We start from the raw sequence: 20,253 nt of genomic DNA, 5'->3' as shown, positions 1-20,253 counted from the left end.
CCGGGAGCCACAGTCTGCGCCGGGGACCGGAGCATGGTGCTCGCCTTCGCCCTCTGCCTCCTGGGCAGCTCTGCTTTGCTCCTGGCCACCACGGCTGGGGCTCGAGGTAAGGGAGACCGGCAGGTCTGCGCCTCTGGGACCTTCCTCTCATGGCCATCCTCTTCCTTGTCTCTGCTCCTCTCCTTGCTGATCCTTTTGCTTTTCCCTGTGATGGCAGATAGACAGGAGCCCTGCGCTCGTCCCAGGTGGCCCTCAGCATGCCAGACCCTGAGCATCACAGAGCCTCTGAGCTTCTCTGCTAATAAAAAGACCCTCTGGGATAGCACCGGGGCCACGCTGTGCCCTTCAGCGGCCAGGGGAAAGGGAGTTATAACCTGGCTACGGGGGCCTATGGAGAGCTTTCACAACCTGCCCAGTTTCTTTTAACAAGGGGCTTGACCTACGCATTTAAACTGCCAAAGTAAAGCTGATTATGCGTGCAGCATCTTACAGCAGTGAGGTGAGGAGCTTGTTCCAATAATAGGTTGTGTTTGAGCTCTGTCAAGTTGAAACTTGCCATGATAAACAGAAATGCGTTGAGATGAGGCAGCAGAGTAAAATGGCAAACAAGACTGTGCTGTTTGGCATGTTGGGTCTGAAAGCCTGCAGGGTATGAAAGCCTGGCAGGCAGCCCGAGGTGCCCTCTTGTTTGGGTCAGGGCAGCCAAAACCTACAGAAACTCAGCTCCATCACTGCAGTATGGTTCCCTTCACCTCTTTCCATCTTGTAGGTGTAGGTGCTGCCACCTGGCAGCCCTGGCAAGGTTTGAGGAGTGGTTTGGTACTGTATGGAGAGGACTTCTGCCTATATCCTCCATCATGTTAATTATTCACTTGCATCTTGAGAGACCAAAGGCTGACCCTCCTGCCTGAGCTGGCTGCGGTGGCTCAGTGGCAGGCTGGGAGTCAAGCAAAAAAATATCACTGAGTTAACACTATGTAAACAGGTTAAGTCGTATTTTCTTCTATTATACTTGGTTTTCTGTGTGTTCAGCTGATGTATGTGCATTCGGTTTCATTCAGGTGCATTCCAGCCTTGTGGAAGTAACTGTCATTGCTCACACGTGCTGTTTGATGCTGGAGAGCTGTGGTTCTCCAGCAAAGCTGACCTCAGAGCTGCACGAAGGGGTGTGAGGGACCGAGCTGTGGCCCTTTACTCAGTAACCCAAACGATATTAGCAGTGAGACGTGTTTCTTTTACCTTCTTTCTGCATTCCCATATCTAGAGCAAATATTTACCTAGTGAACAAAAAGCTACTTCCCTGTGGCTTTGGTTCTGAATGTCTGTCTGCCTGCCACTCTCTCTGCATGCCTGCCTCTCCGTCTCCCTCTTTCTGTGTCCAGGGGTTCGATGCAAACACCCCCCAGGTACCCCTGGAAGCACACCAGCAGGTTCACGGGCAAGTCCCTTGTAAGGTGCAGCAGAGCCTTTACTCTCACTGGCACAGGTCACACGCCGTCACGGCGGTGCCATGGGCAGCGTGGCACAGCACCCCCAGCCCACGCTGTGCACCCCCTGCCTGGCTTTCTTGCATGACGGCATGTCCCTGGTAGCACAGACCCCTGGACTGCTGTTAGGTCGGTCCTGGATGGTCCTGCTAACATTTCCCCGTGTTGGATCGCACCCAGGAGATGTGCTGCCCAGCCTGCAGGTTAGAAGTGTGCAGAAAGGCCACGAAAGGCCCTTGATCTCCCTCGCTGACTGACATGAAGTCCTGGACATCCAGTTCTTGCCAGCTGAGGAAGCAGCAGGGTCCCTCAGCAGTACAGGGAGGAGCCCTGCAGCCCCAGGGGCACCTGCCCTTGCTGCAACCTCTGCCAGGTCCCAGCGCTCAGGGATCAACAGGCTGCGTGGACACCATCAGCACGGCAGCCATCACAGGCAGGAACAGCTTGAGAGTGCGTAGGTTAACAACGTTTTCTTTCTCTCCCTTTTCCAGTTACCCAATGCCCGTTCCCACGCATCCGGAATGGGAAGAGAGTATCCATCGCTCGCTATATCTACAGGACTGGGGACACCATAAGCTTCGCATGCAACGCAGGGTACACCTTGCAGGGCTCCCGCACCACCACGTGTGGAGCTGACTTGAGATGGAGCCCACCTCTGCCAGTGTGCAAAAAGGGCAAGTGTCCCAGCGCGCGGTGCGAGCGGTGACAGCCGCGGGGGAAAGCTCCCTCTCATGTCCTCTCAAATTTGGTGGGAAAGCAGAGCCGGGATGCATCTGTCCTCCTCACTTCTTCTCTCAAACCAAAGTGCTGCCAGCTTGGCTCTCGGAGGGAAACAGCTCAGAAGAAACGAGCTGGGGTGGGACACAGGGATGGCTGCAGCCTGCCCTGCCTTGGGCTCTGCAAGGGATGGGGAAAAGTTAACGCTGGGGCTGAGCTGCTGTGTGGCAGGAGGCTGTAACTTCCCCAGCATGAGCGGGGGCCATAGGCCAGCTGTGGGGATGACAGTATCTGCTGCCCCAGGGGGATTTCTGTGACTTCGCTTCTGGTCAGATGCGGGATGTTTTCATCTTCCTCCTGGAAGGGGAAGTAATCCAACTTCTCGCTGTTCTTGTTGCTTCCATGTCCATGTGCATCTTCTGCCAAATCCCATGATGTGCCTGTGAGTTCTCCTGTTGGGACTGTCATTACTATTCGTAATTTCCTCTGGCTGTAATGCAATTGTAATCTTAATGTTGCTGTACCTTTTGTTAACTAATACTTTGGTCCAGCAAATGGAACAAAGACTGAGCAGAAATGAGGATATTACCCTGATATTACCCAAACAGTCCTAGTAGCACACAAAATGGCAAACAGCTGACCCACAGGGCAATTTCCCCTCCCTCTCCAGAGGTGACGTGTCCTCGGCCACCGAACATCGCCAACGGGCTGCACAGTGGACAGTCCTTGGACAAGTTTTCCCGGGGAGTGACCGTGTACTACGGCTGCAAGGATGGCTACGAGCTGATTGGGAACGTGTCCATCAACTGCACGGAGGTCGGGGTGTGGAGCAGGCCCCTGCCCCGCTGCAAAGGTGGGCGGATGCTTCACTGCTGGGTGGGGAGGATGGTGGAAAGGATGCTGGATGTCCCGTAGGAACAGTGCAGACAGGTTTACAGCAGTGATGAGAAGGGATGGGGCTGTGCATGTGCAGGATCTGGCCCATGCAGTGAGGTTTAAAAGGTGCTGTCCGTGTTCCCCGCAGCAATCGGCTGTGAGGCACCCACGGCGCAGAATGGGAAGGTCTACAAGCTGCAGAGCACCTACAAAGCTGGAGACACTCTTTGGTTCAACTGCAATGCCGGTTACGCCGCAGACAGTTATGAGGCTCAGTGCCAGCCGGGGGGGACGTGGGATCCGCCGGTGCTCATCTGCGAGAGGGGTGAGTGCGGGTGCCCGCCGCTTCCCTGAGGGCAGCCCTGCCCGGCGGGTGCTCCTTGCAGGCAGGAGCAGCGTGTGCAGGCAGCGCTGCTCCTGCGATGGGCTTTAACACATCGATGCAGCATCGCGCCGGCTGCCTTCCCCTCGCACACTGTTCTCTTGCTGAGTTAGACCTTCTGTCTCCCTCTTGCAGTCCAACCATGCCCCATGCCTCCGGAGATCCCCAATGGAAATCACAACGTCGAGGGCAAAGAAGATTTTAGCATGGGAATGTCTGTAACGTACACCTGCAATCCTGGCTACTACCTTGTTGGAAACGCCGCTGTGTTTTGCAGAGTGTCTGGGAACTGGAGCCAGCCCGGCCCTCGCTGTGAAGGTGCGTCTGTGGTCTGTCCCCTCGTGTGAGGATCTCCTAGTGTGGCTCTGAGCACAGGAGAGACCCTGATCATTGTCACTGAGACCTTCATTGGGGGATTCAATTCCCCTTTGGTAAAGTGTACTGTTTTATAATACGTAAAGCTTAACTCCGTGAACCCGGAGCTAGGCGTTTCTGTAACCGTGGCTGCACGTTCTGCACCTCTTGCGCTAGGGCTGGGTGCTGGTGACCCCACAGTGTGTATCCAGGAACTGTCACATCACTTAATGTGAGACCAAGTGCAAAGGGGTCTTCAGAGCCAGCACCCTCCTCCCAGTGCTCCAGCAGCAGCCCAGCTGCAGGACGCCCATGGAGAGCCAGCCCATGATGACAGTGCTGGTGCCCAGGCACAGACATGGGGCATGACACAGCCTTTGGGGCGAGACCAGATGGATTTTTATGAATCAATTCAACCTTCTTTGTCCAGAAAAGTCAGAGGAGGAACAGGACACTCAGAGGCTGGCTGTCAGGGCAGACCTGGCAGTATCTGGGGTGCGAGCCCTCTGCCCTCCCTCCTCCTTCACCTTCCCTCGCGTCTGACATGCAGGAGGTTTGAGTCGAGCTGTCTCTCAGGCATCACCTCTCCCAGACGCACTCATGGGCTTTTCCCCTCCCTCTCCATAGGTGACATGTCCTCGGCCACCGAACATCGCCAACGGGCTGCACAGTGGACAGTCCTTGGACAAGTTTTCCCGGGGAGTGACCGTGTACTACGGCTGCAAGGATGGCTACGAGCTGGTTGGGAACGTGTCCATCAACTGCACGGAGGTCGGGGTGTGGAGCAGGCCCCTGCCCCGCTGCAAAGGTGGGCAGATGCTTCACTGCTGGGTGGGGAGGATGGTGGAAAGGATGCTGGATGTCCCGTAGGAACAGTGCAGGCAGGTTTACAGCAGTGATGAGAAGGGATGGGGCTGTGCATGTGCAGGATCTGGCCCATGCAGTGAGGTTTAAAAGGTGTTGTCCATGTTCCCCGCAGCAATCGGCTGTGAGGCACCCACGGCGCAGAATGGGAAGGTCTACAAGCTGCAGAGCACCTACAAAGCTGGAGACACTCTTTGGTTCAACTGCAATGCCGGTTACGCCGCAGAGGGCAACGAGGCTCAGTGCCAGCCAGGGGGGACGTGGGATCCGCCGGTGCTCATCTGCGAGAGGGGTGAGTGCGGGTGCCCACCGCTTCCCTGAGGGCAGCCCTGCCCAGCGGGTGCTCCTTGCAGGCAGGAGCAGCGTGTGCAGGCAGCGCTGCTCCTGCGATGGGCTTTAACGCATCGACGCAGCATCGCGCCGGCTGCCTTCCCCTCGCACGCTGTTCTCTCGCTGAGTTAGACCTTCTGTCTCCCTCTTGCAGTCCGACCATGCCCCATGCCTCCGGAGATCCCCAATGGAAATTACAACAGCAGAGGCAAAGCATTTTTTACCAAGGGCATGTCTGTAACGTACACCTGCAATCCTGGCTACTACCTGGTCGGAAACGCCGCTGTGTTTTGCAGAGTGTCTGGGAACTGGAGCCAGCCCGGCCCTCGCTGTGAAGGTGCGTCTGTGGTCTGTCCTCTCACGTGAGGATCTCCTAGTGTGGCTCTGAGCACAGGAGAGACCCTTCTATTGTGAAGGGGGGGCTGGAGTGGTTCATGCAGATGTCATGTAGGTTTTGTTGTTGCAATATCAACACCTGCGGGTTTTTTGTTTTGTTTTGTTCCGACTCCTTTGCCTATCGCTGATGTACATCATCATTTTCATCATTTCCAGTGACTGTCTGCCTAAATCCAGATATAGAGAACGGAAGGCCAGTTGAGGGTCAAGGACTTATCTCTGCACCTGGGCAAATGGTGACATTTCAGTGTCACGAGGGTTACAGCCTGCGAGGCAGTGCTGAGGTCTTCTGCCAGGAGGATGGCAGCTGGCACCCTCCTGTTCCCGTCTGCGACAGACTGTACCATTACCAGGAGTTCTCAAGCAGGCCTGAATTTCGAGGTAAATCATGACACTGCTGCCTGGGAGTACACCACTATTTCATGTCCCCTAATCCCATTAAAAAAAAGGGGTCTAAACCTTGTGAGTGGAAGATTTAAGTGTATCCTGGGAACAAGAACATGATACTCTGGAATCCATTGGGAAAATATGTTGTGTTTGTTTAATAATGGCTATATTAATCAAAATAAACAATTTTTGAAGGCAAACCAAGTGCCTTTCCTCATAACAGTGTTCTTTTTGTGCTTGCACCCAGCATGCCTGTCCTGCCTGACTCTCATGTCTGTTTTCTCTCTCAATAGGTGGTTGTGGTGCTCCTACAAGGTTACACTTTGCTGAGCTAAATGAGCAGCATAAAAATGAGATTGATTTTTCTGTTGGGAAGACTGTGCAATACACTTGCCGACCTGGATATGTTAAACACCCAGGAATGTCACCTACTATTACATGCCTTGAGAGCGGACTGTGGTCAGAAGCACTAGAGTTCTGTAAAAGTGAATAGCTCCTTGATTTGGTGTCCGTTGTTCGAGGAGGAATAGGTGCTAGGTTCTGTCCATGCTGCACAAACCTTAATGTTATTCTGGTGTTCAAATAGTATGTGACTAGTAAAGCCATGTAACTTTATGCTATTCGAAACCCATTTTGGGGTTAACGGGAAATGTGGACAGATTACTGGAGTAATAGTTGCATCTGTTGTACCATGGTATAGATAGACAGAAGCCTAAAATGAGGGTTTTTTCTCCCCCAGGGAAACAATGCAATCATCCTGGTGAACCGGTGAATGGGAAAATTATTTTCCTAACAGATCTCCTGTTTGGGTCAACAGTGCGCTACAGCTGTGAAGAAGGGTAAGTCCTGGTTTTGGCTACTGCTTAAAACAGCAAGGAGAGCTGTATTAGGTCAGGCTCCCTTTGTTCCTCCTATTTATTCACTCCCAGTAAATGGATTCTATCTAGAAGACACTGTATAGAGTTCTGAACCTATATAACACATAAGGTTTGCTATCTTATGTGTGCACTGTGAAATTGGGCAGGCAGAGCTAGGAAGGGAACTTCTTCAGGGCCACGGCTTTGCTGCCAGCAGGACTGATCATGTGGTCCGGGGTGGTTAGGAGGAGGTAGTAACTCAAACTGCAACAACTTGGGATGAATGTTCAATCCTTTTAACACCAGGCACAGGTTAATTGGACAATCCAGCAGACGATGTGAGATTTCTGGTAGACACGTTGCATGGAGTGGTGACATTCCCATTTGTCAGCGTAAGTAGCTTACAGCCTCGGCGGTTTTGCATGGATTTGGTAAATATTTTCCAGCAAAGACTGCCAAATCTTTCCAATCAAAGCTTTCACGGGGAATTTCTCTGCTCTGTGGGCATGAAAAACATCAGAAGGTTTTGATGTCATAAGAAAACGTTCCGGGAAAAGGTACAAGATCTCAAAGCTTAATGGATTATAGAAAGCAAAGTCTGAGCTGGAGCTTTTTCAGCAGTACTTGGGTATCCTGTCTCTGACTAACATCACAAGCCCATTACAAGAGAGGAAGAGAAAATATTATCTTAAGCTCAAGGGTTGTTATTGTTAGACACAGAGAGACCAAGGCTCAGCCCTAAGGAGAGGCAGAGCACTGTGGGAGGGCGAGAAGGGGAATCCCAAAGTCGCAAACCGCAGGCTCTCTCTTTGACTCCAAGCATGGCCAACTGGTGTGTACCCAAAGAGCTGCTGCGCCGCACCTCAGCAACTACACCCGGGTGTTTCTCTCCTGATTAAAGCAGTGTGGCTGATTAGGCGACAGTTTCATATGAAGAAAGAAAAATTTACTGGTACCTTCTGGGATTTTAAAGCATTTTGCAGATTCTCCAGGTACACATTAACTGAAGGTGACACACAGACTGCTGCCTTTGCACTGTGTGCAGCTGAACAGTCAGGATTTTACACAGGCAATGTAAAATAAGTATTTGCTTTTTTATTTCTTGAACAGCAGAAAAAATAAAGCATGTAGGTGTTTCTGCCATAGAGGTTTGTCTTACTGGTCTGCTTTCTAACTGTCATAGAAATTGCTGGCCAGGGAGACGGGATCCAGTCGCCTACAAGGCCTCATCTAGCAGGTCACTTCATTGCAGTTACTCCATCTCTAGGACAAGTGTTTATGCCCGACAGACTGAGGGATTTCAAGTCCTTTGGTGCTGCTGTTGAACTCAGAAGCCTTGTTCTGCACCTCTGCAGGGATCCCTTGTGAGCCGCCTCCAGACATTCCCAACGGGAAGCACACGGGCAGGCTGCTGGATGAATTCAACTTCGGCACATCTGTAACATACACCTGCAACCCCGGGTACCCGCTCCACGGAGAGCCCTCCATCTACTGCACCAGCCGGGACGGGAAAAACGGCGTGTGGAGCGGGCCGCCCCCGCGGTGCGGAGGTAGGGTTGCGTGTGCACGTGCAAATGCTCGGGTGCAGCCCTCCCGGCCCTCCCGCTTTGTCTTTGGAAAGATTAGGAAACCTCCAGCCAGTTGTGCTTCTTGCCCCAGTGCCTGCCAGGGCAGGATTTGCAAGGGCTGATTTGCAGCTGAGACCAGGCAGAGGCGAGGAGGCTGGAGGACCACCCCGCTGACCTCCAGCTGCCCCAGCCTCACCGTTCATCTTGGGTCTCTCTCTCAATGTTTGACATTGATGGACACAGCAGTGCATCATCTGTGGGAAAATTATTTTCAGACTTGCCTCTTAAGAGGGACTGCAACCTGAAGTGGCTTGGCAGCTGCACAGCTCTGCACGCTGCATAAGCGCCTGTTTTGAGGGCGTGCGCTTCTTTTCCAGAGGCGAGATGTCCTGTCCCACGGGTCCAGAATGGGAGAATAGTGTCCCCTAGGACTGCCTACACCCACAAGGACACGGTTGCCTTTGAGTGTGAGCCAGGCTATGTTCTACGCGGCCACAGAGTGGTACAATGCCAACTAAATAACACCTGGGAGCCACCCGTGCCGGTCTGCGATCAGGGCAAGTGTTCAAACAGTGCTCCGAATGCTGACCTTCCCCTGCTCTCCCAAATCTGCTTTTTCTTGACTCCTTCAACAACTGGGCTGGCTTATCTTTCTTGGTAGCTGGCTGCAATGCACCTACCAGACTGGCGTTTGCTGAGCTGAAGGAGCCCTACAGCAACCAGACCGTCTTTCCCGTGGGGAGGACGGTGGAATACGTGTGCCGGCCTGGGTACAGCCAGCACCTGGGGATGCCACCGGCCATCACATGCCTCAGGAATCGGACATGGTCTGTGGCTCCGGAGTTCTGCAAAAGTACGTCCTGCAAGTGCTGAAAAAAAGTGTCAGGCTTGGCTGGATTTGCACATTTTGTCTAGCTTTATGGGTTTCTTTACTTCATGCGGTCTGCTGCCTGTGTTAGCATCCCTGGCTGGGATGTGAGCGAGCAGCTGAGGGCTGATGGTGGCTGGCGTTCCCTTCTAGGGAAACAATGCGCTAACCCAGGGGATCCGGAGAATGGCAGAGCTGTCGTCCTGACGGACCTTCTCTTCGGGTCCAAAGTTAATTACACCTGTGACACAGGGTGAGTCTTGCCACTAGCTGAATTCAGCTGCCAAGTGAGACTGAAGCAGATTTTCAGCTTTACGTGAAGGAACCTCGTTCCCAAGCCAGAAGTCTTAGCTTCCACTTACAAGGGTTGTAAAGAAATCTCAAGTCTCTTAATGTAAATGAATAAATCCTTCTGTGTGACTCCAGGCACAAGTTGGTTGGAGAGTCTCAGAGAACATGCGAGGTATCCGGCACACGTGTCGCGTGGAGTGGAGATGCTCCTGTCTGCCAGCGTAAGTAGGCCACAACAAAAGGCCCTGGGAGGTGACTTGCAAGAGAAAGTGTCACATCTTTCAAGACAAAGATTTTATTGCAAAAGATTTCTCAAGTCACTGTATGTGTAAAATCATTCTTCTTTTCATTCTGTTTTGTTTTGGATGCTTCTGAAAATGTTTCCAAAGGTCTTTTATTTATCCTGGTCCAAACTGGGAAAACCATTAATATTTTAAACTGCCTGTTACTAAGGTAAGTATTTCTCACTGGTCATGTGTAGGAATGGTGTGGGCAGTCTCTCTCTGCATGTGTCACCAACGGTTACGGAAAGGGAGGTAAGAATTGTCCCACCACCTCCGGACATGGGCAGCAAGTGACTCACAGGAGGGCACAGGTTTTCTTTCCTGTATGTGATTTTTTTCCATACAAGGTTTATCTCTGGATAATTTGGGTCATTGTCTCCAGAGAGCATCACCGCTGAGACAGGCTCATCCCCGTCGGTTCCCTTCCTGGGAAGCGCGTGTGTCCTGCAGACCCCAGGCACTGCTGCAGCGCTGATGCTAAAAGCCACCCTGTACACACCCGCAGGTGTCGTCTGCGATCCGCCTCCGGACATCCCCCACGGGAGGCACAGCGGGCACTCGATGGACACCTTCTCCTACGCGGACGTGGTCACCTACACTTGCGACCCCGGCCACTCTCTGGCAGGAGAGCCCTCCATCTTCTGCACGACCGCAGACGGGCAGCACGGCGTGTGGAGCGGGCCGCCGCCGCGGTGCAGAGGTAGGGCTCTGCGGTGTGCGGGCGTCCGACCCCGCCGGTGAGATCTGGTTGTGAGTGGCAGAAGGAATGACGGTGGCTGCGATGAGGGCTGCGCCCACTGATCGGAATACAGCTAACATGACAGATATTTACCAAAGGAGTTAATAGAATGAGTTGTCTTCCTCCTATGGTTTTTGAAGTTTGGATTTTTAAAATTTTTTTCTTGCCCTGTCCATATTTCTCACCTGCCTTTCCTTCTCCTTCGCAGAGGTGAAGTGTCCTCCCCCTCCAGGCATCGCCAATGGGAAGCACAGCGGCCAGCCCTCGGACACCCACCTCCCAGGCTCGGCTGTGCAGTACACCTGCAGGGATGGCTACTCCCTCATCGGGAACGCCTCCATTAGCTGTACCATCGAGGGAACATGGAGCCGGCCTCTGCCCCGATGTGAAGGTGTGTTTGTGTTGGCTTCTCTTATCTTTCCCCGGACCCTTTCTTCCTTCTTGTCTCTTGATCTAATCGCCGCAGATCAAATCTTCAGTGAGAGGCAGAGATCAAAGGTCCCCCAGGCAGGATGAGCTCCATCTGCCTCTGTGGATTTCCCTTTCTGTCCTCCAGTAAGGACAGACTCTCAGTTGAATAATGATATTTTGTGTAAGAGTAAGAGTCACATGCTCAAATGCCTGTGACAGTGATGGCAAGGTTCAGCAGCAGGTACTGCCCCTGGTCAGTGTCCCTCCACACCCAGGATGGGCTTCACGTCCCCAGCAGTGCCTTGTGCTCTTCACTTCCAGCAACCGGCTGCAAAAGACCAGAGATCGAGAACGGAAGAGCAACTGGGCTGGAGACCACGTACAGACTCATGGATATCGTTGTCTTTGAATGCAATTTTGGTTATGCCTTGAAGGGCTCTCAAGAGTCTCAGTGCAAGTTTGGGGGCACATGGGATCCTCCTGTCCCCATCTGTGAAAAAAGTGAGTGTAAATAGAGGCGGTGGGTGGTAGCTGATTTCTTCTGAACCACTGTGTGAGAGCACCTGGCAGGGTGCAACCACTTGCACTGGAGGTAAAGGGGCCCCTCTCCAGGACTGGAAAGGAAAAACATGCGTATATCTGTCCTATCTTCATAATCCCCATTCGGGCCCTTGTTATGTATTATGCAGGGCTTTCATCTCTTCAAAAAGAACCCACAAAGAGTGAGCAAGCCAGGCTGGTGTCTGATCTCGCTGACAACCACAGAAAGGCCAGAGCAAGCTCTTAGGGCCACAGGTGGAAACTAACCACTGTAAATGTCTAAATAGTAAGAAATGATCATTCTTGATGTCAATAAGCTTGAAAAACATGAAAACTGGAAGATAAGTGAGGGTAGGATGGAAACAAATTTCAAAGAGTGACAGACCTAGCTATTATTTGGGAAAAGTTAATGGGAAAGAAGTTAAAAGGCTGCCTTACACTACAGTGGGTGTTTGTGGTAGCAGCTCTTCACCCGTTATGACTTCTTCCGCTCCTTGCAGTGCCACAGTGTCCTTCCCCTCCAAATATCAAAAACGGCCAGCATGAGAGCAAGGATGTGAAAGTGTTCATCCCTGGAACATCAGTGAAGTACTACTGTGACCCGGGGTATGTTCTCACTGGGAAAACAACAGTTTCTTGTTTGACCTCTGGAACCTGGAGCATCCCTTACCCCCGGTGTGAAGGTGAGCTTTAAATGCTCTTACCCGTAGTGAAAAGGGAGACCACGGTGCTCACACAGCTTTCCTGAATTTTAACCTCACAAAACCCAAGGGGAAACCCCCACCGCTGGCAGCTGCTTCCCCAGCCCATGCTCTGCTGCTTTTCACTTCCAGTGATCACCTGCACAAGCCCCAGGATCCAGAACGGAGATGTGGCTGAAGGACAGAGCGCCGTGTACCATCCCGGGGCCAACGTCACCTTCCAGTGCCGCCCGGGCTACGTGCTGTGGGGCAGCCGTGAAGCCAAGTGCCATCCCGATGGCCGCTGGGTGCCCGCTGTCCCCACCTGCGAGCCAGGTGAGTGGGGCCCATGGGGGTTTAGAAGGAGGATGCTTCGGGCCGTCCTTGTGCCGGGGGGGCCCTGAGGTCCTGCTCTCTGCCTCACTCGCGTCGCTTCAGGTGTGACAGTCTTGTTGTGTCACATGTGCTCCTCCGCTGGGCAAACCCACTGAAACGCTGTTGTCTTCTCCCGCCCTGTTAGCGCTGCCTTGTCCTCCACCTCCCGCCATCGCCCACGCCACGCACAGCGCGGAGCTCGAGGCAAACTTCACCAGCGGCATGTCCGTGAGCTACAGCTGCCAGCCCGGCTTCGCCCTCCTCGGAGACCCCTCTGTCTCCTGCACGGCCGCGGGGAACTGGAGCCTCCCGTACCCACGCTGCGCAGGTGGGGCCGGCTGCTGCTGCGGCTCCCCGTGCACCCGTGCCTGCCTGAGCACCCGTCCCGTGCTCGGCTGATCCCGGAGCGGGCAAAGCTGCCAACCAGCAGAACTGGCGTGGGGAGGGGGGAAACTGGGCATCCAGTGACACCAGGCGAGCTTCCAGCCCATGCAGGAGTTGTGTTCACTCCGGTGGCTTTGTGTATGCATCTTTCCTGCATGCTACCCTGTTCTTGCCCTTTTTTCATTTTGTTGTGTCTTCTCTTTAGTGCTGCAATGCCCTTCACCTCCAAATATTGACAAAGGAAATCACAACAGCCAAGACTTGGAAGTTTTCACTACTGGGATGGTTGTAAATTACAGCTGTGACCCTGGCTACCGCCTCCTGGGAGAGGCATCGATTTACTGCACCGACTCTGGAAACTGGAGCCTCCCTCTTCCTCAGTGTGCAGGTACACTGTGGTTCCAAGACAGGAGCTCTGGACAGTCAGGGAATTTCTGCCACTGAAAGCCTGTAGGACTTGCCCTTTCCCTTAATCTTTCCAAAAAGCTGAATCCTCCAGTCCTTCCCCTTTGTTTTTCAGTTTTGCTTGTAAACTTTTATCTATGCATACTAAACATACATTTTAAAACAACTTTGTTTAGTTGATATCTCTATTTCTCCCCATGTTTTCTTTCCTGATAGGTGGCTGTGGTGCACCTCCAAACTTAACCTCTGCTGAGCTAACTGAGGAATACAAAAATCTGACAGAGTTTCCTGTTGGGGACACTGTGCGATACAGCTGCCGGCCAGGATACATAAGACACCCCGGAGCACCCCTAACTCTGACATGCCTCAAAAACCACACGTGGTCTGAAGTGCTAGCGTTCTGTAAAAGTGAATAGCTCCATCAGTTTTGTCTTGGTTGTTGAAAATTGTTTAAGTTACAGTTGTGGGTTTCTTAAAGCAATTCTTAAATAGTGATTCATACATGGCTTCACTAGTCACATACTTTGGGCAGCTATTGGCCTTTTAAAAATCACGTCTTTATTGGTGTCTGAACGTGGACAGATCCTTAAGATAGTAGTGCATTACAAAACTGCAAGAGAGGAGTTTAAACTCAGCCTTGTTCTTTCCCAGGGAAGCAATGTAAATACCCAGAAACACCAAAGAACGGCAGAGTTGTTGTTCTGACAGATCTCCTTTTTGGGTCAACCGTGAGCCACACGTGTGAAGAAGGGTGAGTCCCACACGGCCTTTGCTGACTCCATGTCTGAGCTCGGTATTGGGCAACTTACAGTAAAGGCTCAGAGCCCACTCCTCTGAGTGGCCGTTCTCCCACCACAAGCCAGAATTTGTATTTTGATTCCAGTTACGCCATCGTTGCCTGCTCAGGAAAGGGAGAAGCGTCTCTCATTTTTCCCTGCCTGTGCTCAATATATTACTTTGCAAACGGGACTTTCAGTCTGCTTTCTCAGATGGGCACTCAGCAGGACCTGGAAGTGCAAGCGAGCACGTGCTGCGAGGAGGCTCCAGCGGTCTGGAAATGGGTTTGAGTCCTGATTTAGCACCTGATCAATCTAATCCTCAGCAATCTGGGATCATTGCTGTTCCTCTTGGATCTGGGAAGAAGGAACTTGGTGTCCTTCACTCCCATGTGTCAAACCAACAGAAAGACCTTGGTGACCAGCCAGAGTCAGGAGGCTGCAGAAGGAAACCTCTGGGGGTAGCGTCAGAGTGGGAGTGCAAAATCCAAGCCGAATGACTTGGTATCGACTAATAATTCTTTCTCTGTAACTCCAGGCACCAGCTGGTTGGACAGTCTCATAGGCGATGTGAGACTTTTGGGCCAGATGTTGCATGGAGTGGCATTCTTCCCATTTGTCAGAGTAAGTAGGTCACAACTAGATCTGGCCCAGAATTGCCAAATTAAGTCATTAAAATTAAAAAATGGCATTTCCGTAAAATAAGCAGAACCTAGAGGAATAAGACTTTTTAAGCATAATACTCCTCTAGGATTGTTTTGTCTTGCTTGCTTGTTTGGTTTCTTCTAAAAACCTTCCAGCTGCTAGCTTTTCACCTTTCACAGTCGTGTAGACTGAAGAGTTGTGAGATGCCTGCAGGGATTTGTCCCTTTTGTTTCACAAACATAAATAATAAATTAAGGAAAAAATGTGCCTTGCAGTAGAAGAGTGGGATATTGAGTAGAATTGAACCGGGGTCTCCCAAATACTGTACTGTTATCCAGACCTCAAGGCTGTTTTGCAGGGGATGATCATTGCAATAAATCTTTCCTTCAGATGGGATCGCTTTGGAAGGCATGAGCTCGGTACAGTAAAGCAGTCATGAGAATGACTAACGATTTCTACACCATTTAATATATTTCTTGGAATGTATTTGCGTTATTCTGTTTATAGGCACTGAACTATGTTTACATATACAGTAATGTAGTAACCCTAGGGTACCTAAAGGAACTAAAAAGCCCTCAATTCTTGAAATTATTCTTCTGTGAGTCTCCAAGTACTACCTGTGAAACTGCTCTGAGCAGTGGCACGTTAAGGATGGACTTTATATATTAATCAGTGACAGCATACATATGGCTCCCTCTTTGAGATAATGAATTTATTTTTCAGAGGTGGTATGTCCAGTCCCACAGATCCAGAATGGGAGACTCTCTGTTCTTAAATACAACTACACATACAAAGATACTGTTAGCTTTAAGTGCCATAAAGGTTTCACCTTGCGAGGCCATCACACAGCCCAGTGCCAAGCCGACAAAACATGGGATCCACCTGTACCGGTCTGTGAGCAGGGTAAGTGTCAGCACTCTGACTTGTTAGCACTGCAGAGTCCTACCCACTCATCGAAGCCAAAGTTGGCTTTATTTTTCCTGTTTGCTCCAACTACTTGAAGGAGAAACCAGGAATTGTTCCTTTCATTTATGCCTCTCATCTTACACAGGAGATGAGCCAGGTTTTGGGTGACGCTGTAAGGAGAAGCATGATTTGCACTTTTCTCACCCTCACACACAATCCACATTCTTTTCATTTCCTGAAAGTGAGAAATTTTGTAGCTTCATGGCAGGACACTGACTATCAGAGATGAGTGAAATTTTTGCTGGAAACGTAAAAGCAGCGTGATGGAAAATCAAAGTAAATTTGTGCATTGTATTTCCTCAACCAAATGTGTATTTTAAACTCTTAATGCTGCATCTAGATGGAGTGGCAGAACACTATCATCATCCTGATACCACAACGAAGCCAGGTAGGTCTATTGTAAGAAGAGGCAAGATTTACTAAACACTAACGCCTCCTCCCAACCTGTCCTGCTTTTTGCAGGGAAGAGGGTTAATTGCACTTTTTTCCTCTCTTGTTATCACCTTTTTTACAACTGAACATCACCTTCACACCCTCTCCCTCTCCTCTTTCAGCAGTGAAGTGTCTGCCTCCTCCAAGCATTGCGAACGGAGACCACAGCAGTCATTTGTCGGACACTTTTGATGTAGGAGCACTAGTGCGCTACCGCTGCAAACACGGCTTCTCCCTCGTTGGGAGTGAGTCTGTCCGTTGTACAAGCTACGGAGCCTGGAGCCGTCCCCTTCCTCGGTGTGAAGGTGTGTTTGTGCTCTTTCCACTGAAATCTCAACTTTCTAAATGCATTAAACCCATTTCCAAAGCCTGATGGAGTCACAGGGTTACAAAACGAGTTGTTGGGCCTGTTGAAGAAATTTAAAAGGGGACACTCAAGGCTGTAAGGGTACGGTGCCTTAGCCACTCCGGCAGTCCACCAGGATCCTCATGTCAACACTCGTTTGTCTCTCCCTGACTTTGCAGTTGTGAAGTGTCTCCATCCTCCAAACATTACCAACGGGAAGCTCAAAGGCAACATCTCTGAGGCTTTTTCCTATGGAGCATCTGTATCCTACAGCTGCAATCCTGGTTATTCACTCGTTGGGGATGCTTTCATCAACTGCACGGTGTCAGGAACCTGGAGCCAGCCTCCTCCTCGCTGCAAAGGTGTGTGTGTGCTTAGTTTGCTCGTGGTGATTGGAAATTGTGGTGGCGGCGGAAGCAGAACTGGGCTGAGGAGACATGCAGCCATGCTGATAGACATGTTTTACTTTGGGAAAAATTTAAATCTCCGGAGAGATTCATGGGACAAAATCTAAACAGTAAAATCTCGTGCAGCTAACACTGAATTCCATCCTCTGATTTTGCTTGGGAACTACTTTTATAGCATAGCCAGGCAGTGTTGATCTGTCAATTATGGAATTATCTACTCTTTGCTATCCCTGGGAAGAGTATGATATTGCTGTAAAGAAGCAGGATGGGAATCTCACGCTAACAGTCAGAAGGACAGGAGTACAACCGAGGCAATTCTGAAAGGCAGTTTTAATTTGAGTATGTTTTCCATCTCTGCTCTTGTTACGAATGAGTTGTATACCAACTTTCCTGCATTAAATGCTTTTTACCTTTAGTAGAAGAGTGGGAACTTTTTCCCCTTCCCTGTCGTTCCCTTTTTGTGTGTCTCACTCCCCAGTTATCAATGACAGGAAACAGAGGAGGTGATTCTATCAGAGTTGTCCTCTCCGATGGGCGGTTTGTAGGTTACGGGGGAGCCTGCCTATCACCTTCTCGGAAAATGCCTCTGTATGTGTGACTTGGCACTTCTGTGCCACTGTGAAGGTCAGTCATCAGGAAAATGTGACTAAAGGCAATTCCATGAATGTCACAAGATTCCTGTTGTGGGTGTTCCTGCACAGAAAGCTGGACATTCACTGGAATACATTCATTACCCACGCGGGGTGCTTCCTTGGTGGAGTCGCACCCACCCCAGTGACTCTAGAGTTGAAACGCGCTTGGATAAGGATAACAGTGAGAGGAAATAACGTACCAAATGCTTATGCAAATAAGTCAGAGGCTCTCTAAAGGAAGCACTCTCACAGAGAAATTCTCAGCGCCATTCCACATTCTTGTGGTTTCGAAGCGTCCTTAGCAACTATTACACGTGAATGTAAAAATAAACATTAAAAAAAGCCGTAAAACAAAGGATAAAAGTTACATGTTGACTTTACTCCTTTGGTCTTCACTGAGAACCTTCTCCAGAATTCTTGGGCTTGGATTGTCAAAGGTGATTAGATGCTTAAACTGAAACAACCAACTCACTTCACTGAAATCAGTGGTATAAGTAGCTTAGATGGCTGGACTAATTAATAATTATTGATAAACAATACGGCTGGTGACATCTTTTAAGGGCAAAGGACTTCTACAGACTAGAAGTGGGGTATAGGCAGTTGTCTCTAGAGCTCCCACAGAATTCTTCCCTGCTACACCTTTCTTCTCCAAATGTTTTGGTAGCCCAGTATCAGAAAAATCTCTTTCTCTGGCAGGCTTCTCCCAAGGTAGCCCTACTGCACACGGTTTTCCGTCTGCCCTATCAGTGTGGAGTGGCTGATCTCTACAAATATTCACATGTGGGAGTGAGACACCTACCCTCTTCTGCAGCCAAAAAGCCACAAATTATCCTGTGGAATAAGAATTAATTTCTGGTCACATTCAGAAAGAATTCAAGAACAATGACTTAAATAACCCACAGTTGTATTTCTTGTATTTTATGTTCCCTCTCACTAAATGTCCTTATTTTTTTTGTTATTTCTAATTTCAGAGATCAGATGTGTACTCCCAGAAGTTCAAGGTGTTAAGAAAGACATAAAAGGAAATACTTATCGCTCTGGGACTAACATCACTCTTGAATGTGATGATGGTTACACGTTGGAAGGCATCAGTCAGATTCAGTGCCAAGAGGACTTCAGCTGGGACCCCCCTCTACCAGCCTGTAAACTGAGTGAGTGGAATGTGAATGAGGCAAAGACCAAACACAAACATGCAGATGCATTTTAAACATGCAAGTGCTTTTCTGTACTAAAACCCCCACAGTAGATAATGGTGTGGGTTTTAAGAAATCCTGTATTGTAGGCCTTAGCAGTAACAGCTTTACGGGTGAAGCGATTAACTGCAGCTGAGACACTGAATTTCGATAGAATAGTTTGCTGATTTTTCTTTTTCTCTTCCCTTCAGCATCACCCAAGTCTGGTTCAGTGGGCCTAGGTAAGCAGCTCAGAGACGTGTTTGTGGCCAGATCTTTAACTTCATGCAGTGGCACCAGTGGCACTCTTTCCCTCTGCCTGCTTTGAAGACACGCACCGTTATGTCTTTTGCACTGATGTGCTTCAAAACACACCGTGAGAATAACACGCGCTCTCCTCTCTCAGGAGCCGCAGCTGCAGGAGCCCTGCTTCTCCTGGGGGCAGGCATTCTCTGGAAAATTATTTCTCAGCAGAAGAAGGGGTAAGGTGGTCTTCTGGGTGTTCATTCGTGTCCTTTGTTGTCAAGTCCCAAGTTTTGTACACTTCATACAATTGAATATTTGCCTGAGTGTGCCTGGGTCTTGTAATTTTTGTATCTTCAGCTCACGCTTGCCAACTGTACAAGGCTCAGCAACCCGGAACCGATGGTGTGGTTGTGTTATTTTATTTCAAGACTATTCCTTAGTGGAAACCAGCCTGAGTGTTCTTTCACAAATCAATACAGTTCACTGTTTTCTTCTTTTTCATGTAGCTATTACCATACATATGAAAACCACAGTTATGAAACTGAACAGAAATGTTCATGTCTTCCATAGAAGGTATGGATTTATATTCCTCAACATAAAATATCAGTTATAGCTGCCAACTTGAGTTGTTCCAATATAGTCATTCAAGCAGAAAACACTTTCCCCTCAATCTTCTGGTAAGGTGCTTTCTTTTGCTGAACAAAAGAGACTGTTTTAAAAGTACTGGGTTTTTTTTTAAAAAAAACATACTATTTTTCTTTCTGACACCACCCTCGATGTGTGTGTTTCCTTTCCTGCAATCTGAATAAATGACATCCATGGCTCAGACTTCCAGGCCTTGTTTCTGACATAAACTTGCTTTTGTTTTGTAAGTCTTATGGGAGAACTTGCTCTCTGAAAAACTGCCTTAACAGCACCAGCATAAGAAAAGGACACTGAACTGGGCCTTTGGGGGGTTTTGCTTGCTTTTACACTTACTGCAACACCATTTTTACTTACACGTGAATCTACTTTCTATGCTGAATCTATGGCAGATAATTTTCACTGTTAGCAGCACTCTGAACATAATCAGCTTTGACTACACAATGGCACCTGAGGCTGGTTTGAGATAATTCCCCCTTTGAAACAACACATTTCCCAGAAATTCTCTCCTCCCTCCCTGCATTACGATGTAACCTCTAGACAGGCATGTAGAAAGAGGAAAAGTCTAATTTTAACATCAGAATGTCATCTTTTTCCTAGGCTGGGCATCCATGCTGCCACTGTCCAGGCATTTGACTCGCTCTCCGTACAGATTGGCTGCAGGTTGCATGGAAATGTTGCTCACATTGAGACTGAAATTCGGTGGCTAATAAGGCACTTTACTGTACAATCAACATTAATGCTCCTTCTGCTCCCGTTAATTACCGCAAGGGTCTAACAAGGTGCAGACGGCA

The 20,253-nt window shown here is 49.8% G+C and overlaps 1 protein-coding gene across 1 annotated transcript; it reads left to right on the top strand.

Annotated features, from left to right (window-relative positions):
* Positions 1-33: 33 nt before the first annotated feature.
* Positions 34-19,387, top strand: CR1 (complement C3b/C4b receptor 1 (Knops blood group)). The gene is made up of 37 exons (XM_086476733.1): positions 34-106; positions 483-499; positions 1,383-1,449; positions 1,979-2,161; positions 2,875-3,057; positions 3,229-3,405; positions 3,598-3,780; positions 4,247-4,311; positions 4,444-4,624; positions 4,796-4,972; positions 5,165-5,347; positions 5,563-5,787; positions 6,087-6,278; positions 6,533-6,632; positions 6,957-7,042; positions 8,006-8,200; positions 8,880-9,071; positions 9,240-9,339; positions 9,513-9,598; positions 10,167-10,361; positions 10,609-10,791; positions 11,133-11,312; positions 11,852-12,034; positions 12,185-12,367; positions 12,552-12,734; positions 12,996-13,178; positions 13,412-13,603; positions 13,847-13,946; positions 14,510-14,595; positions 15,340-15,519; positions 15,923-15,970; positions 16,137-16,259; positions 16,540-16,722; positions 18,371-18,550; positions 18,784-18,813; positions 18,978-19,053; positions 19,324-19,387. Exons 1-37 carry the CDS (start codon positions 34-36, stop codon positions 19,385-19,387), a joined length of 5,217 nt encoding a protein of 1,738 aa, XP_086332859.1.
* Positions 19,388-20,253: the final 866 nt, after the last annotated feature.

Source organism: Leptosomus discolor, chromosome 21, assembly GCF_034619465.1.
Source record: "Leptosomus discolor isolate bLepDis1 chromosome 21, bLepDis1.hap2, whole genome shotgun sequence".
Taxonomy (NCBI): Eukaryota; Metazoa; Chordata; class Aves; order Leptosomiformes; family Leptosomidae; genus Leptosomus; species Leptosomus discolor.
Note: the sequence above shows the minus strand (reverse complement) of the source record. Positions and strands in the feature narration are given on the sequence as shown.